The following is a 1,304-nucleotide window of genomic DNA, read 5'->3' as shown; positions in this document are numbered from 1 at the left end:
CTCTCCCCTGTATATATATATACCCCGTCCGCTCACCTGTATATATATATATACCCGTCCTCTCACCTGTATATATATATACCCGTCCTCTCACCTGTATATATATATATACCCGTCCTCTCACCTGTAGGACACCTGTTTCCGGAAGGTCAGGTGCCGGAGCTTCTCCTCCACCGACTCCTCCCTGTCCCTGTGTCCGCTCCCCGGCTCCGGCTGCACCGCGGACTCCCCCGCCGCCGCCTCCTGCCCTCCCTCCGCTCCCCGGCAGCCGCTGTCCCTGCTCTGGGTGCCGTCGGGCGGCGGGTTCATGTCTGTGGCGGCCCCGGGGCTGAGCGGGGGGTCCCGGGCGCAGTCTCCGCTCCGCTCCCAGGCGCTGCAAATGGAGGAGGCGCCGCTGCAGCATCCATGGGGGGAAGAGAGCCGGGCATTGTGGGAAACTCCTCCCTGACCAATCACCGCGCACTACTGCGCCCCGCCTCTGCCCCGCCCCCTGATCCACACTGGCCCGCCCACCAGTCACTGGAAATCACACACTACCCCATCATCCACCATCCATCATTATACACAACATCCCCATCATCCACTATATACTACATCTCCATCATCCATCATTATACACAACATCCCCATCATCCATAATTATACACTTACCATCCATTATTAACTACTTTTCCATCATCAATTATACACTATATCACCATCATCCTGCATTATACACTACATCCCCATCATTCATTATATACTACATCCCCATCATCCATCATTATATACACCATCCCCATCATCCATCATTATACACTACATCCCCATCATCCATCATGATACACAATATCCCCATCATCCACCATGATACACTACATCCCCACCATTCATTATATACTACATCTACATCATCCATCATTATACACTACATCCCCATCATCCATCACTATACAGTCCATCCACATCATCCATCATATACTACATCCCATCATCCATCATGATACACTACATCCCCACCATTCATCATATACTACATCTACATCATCCATCATATACTACATCCCCATCATCCATCATTATACACCACATCCCAAATCATCCATCATATACTACATCCCCATCATCCATCATTATATACTACATCCCCATCATCCATAATTACACACTACATCCCCATCATCCATCATACACTACATCCCCATCATCCATCATCATACACTACATCCCCATCATCAATCATTATACACTACATCCCCATCATCCATCATACACTACATCCCCATCATCCATCATACACTACATCCCCATCATACATCATTATA

At 48.8% G+C, this 1,304-nt stretch overlaps 1 protein-coding gene across 7 annotated transcripts in view; it reads right to left on the bottom strand.

The window, feature by feature from the left end:
• DGKI (diacylglycerol kinase iota) overlaps nt 1-420 on the bottom strand; it is a 219,789-nt gene extending 219,369 nt beyond the window's left edge. For all 7 annotated transcript variants that reach the window (XM_077266728.1, XM_077266733.1, XM_077266729.1 and 4 more), the window contains exon 1: nt 125-420. In XM_077266728.1, the coding sequence (XP_077122843.1) occupies nt 125-309 (185 nt within the window). In that variant the 5' untranslated portion in view covers nt 310-420. The remainder of the gene's footprint in view (nt 1-124) is intronic.
• Between the last annotated feature and the right edge of the window lie 884 nt (nt 421-1,304).

This window comes from Ranitomeya variabilis, chromosome 5, assembly GCF_051348905.1.
Source record: "Ranitomeya variabilis isolate aRanVar5 chromosome 5, aRanVar5.hap1, whole genome shotgun sequence".
Lineage (NCBI taxonomy): Eukaryota > Metazoa > Chordata > Amphibia > Anura > Dendrobatidae > Ranitomeya > Ranitomeya variabilis.
This window is presented reverse-complemented; position numbering and strand designations above follow the sequence as displayed.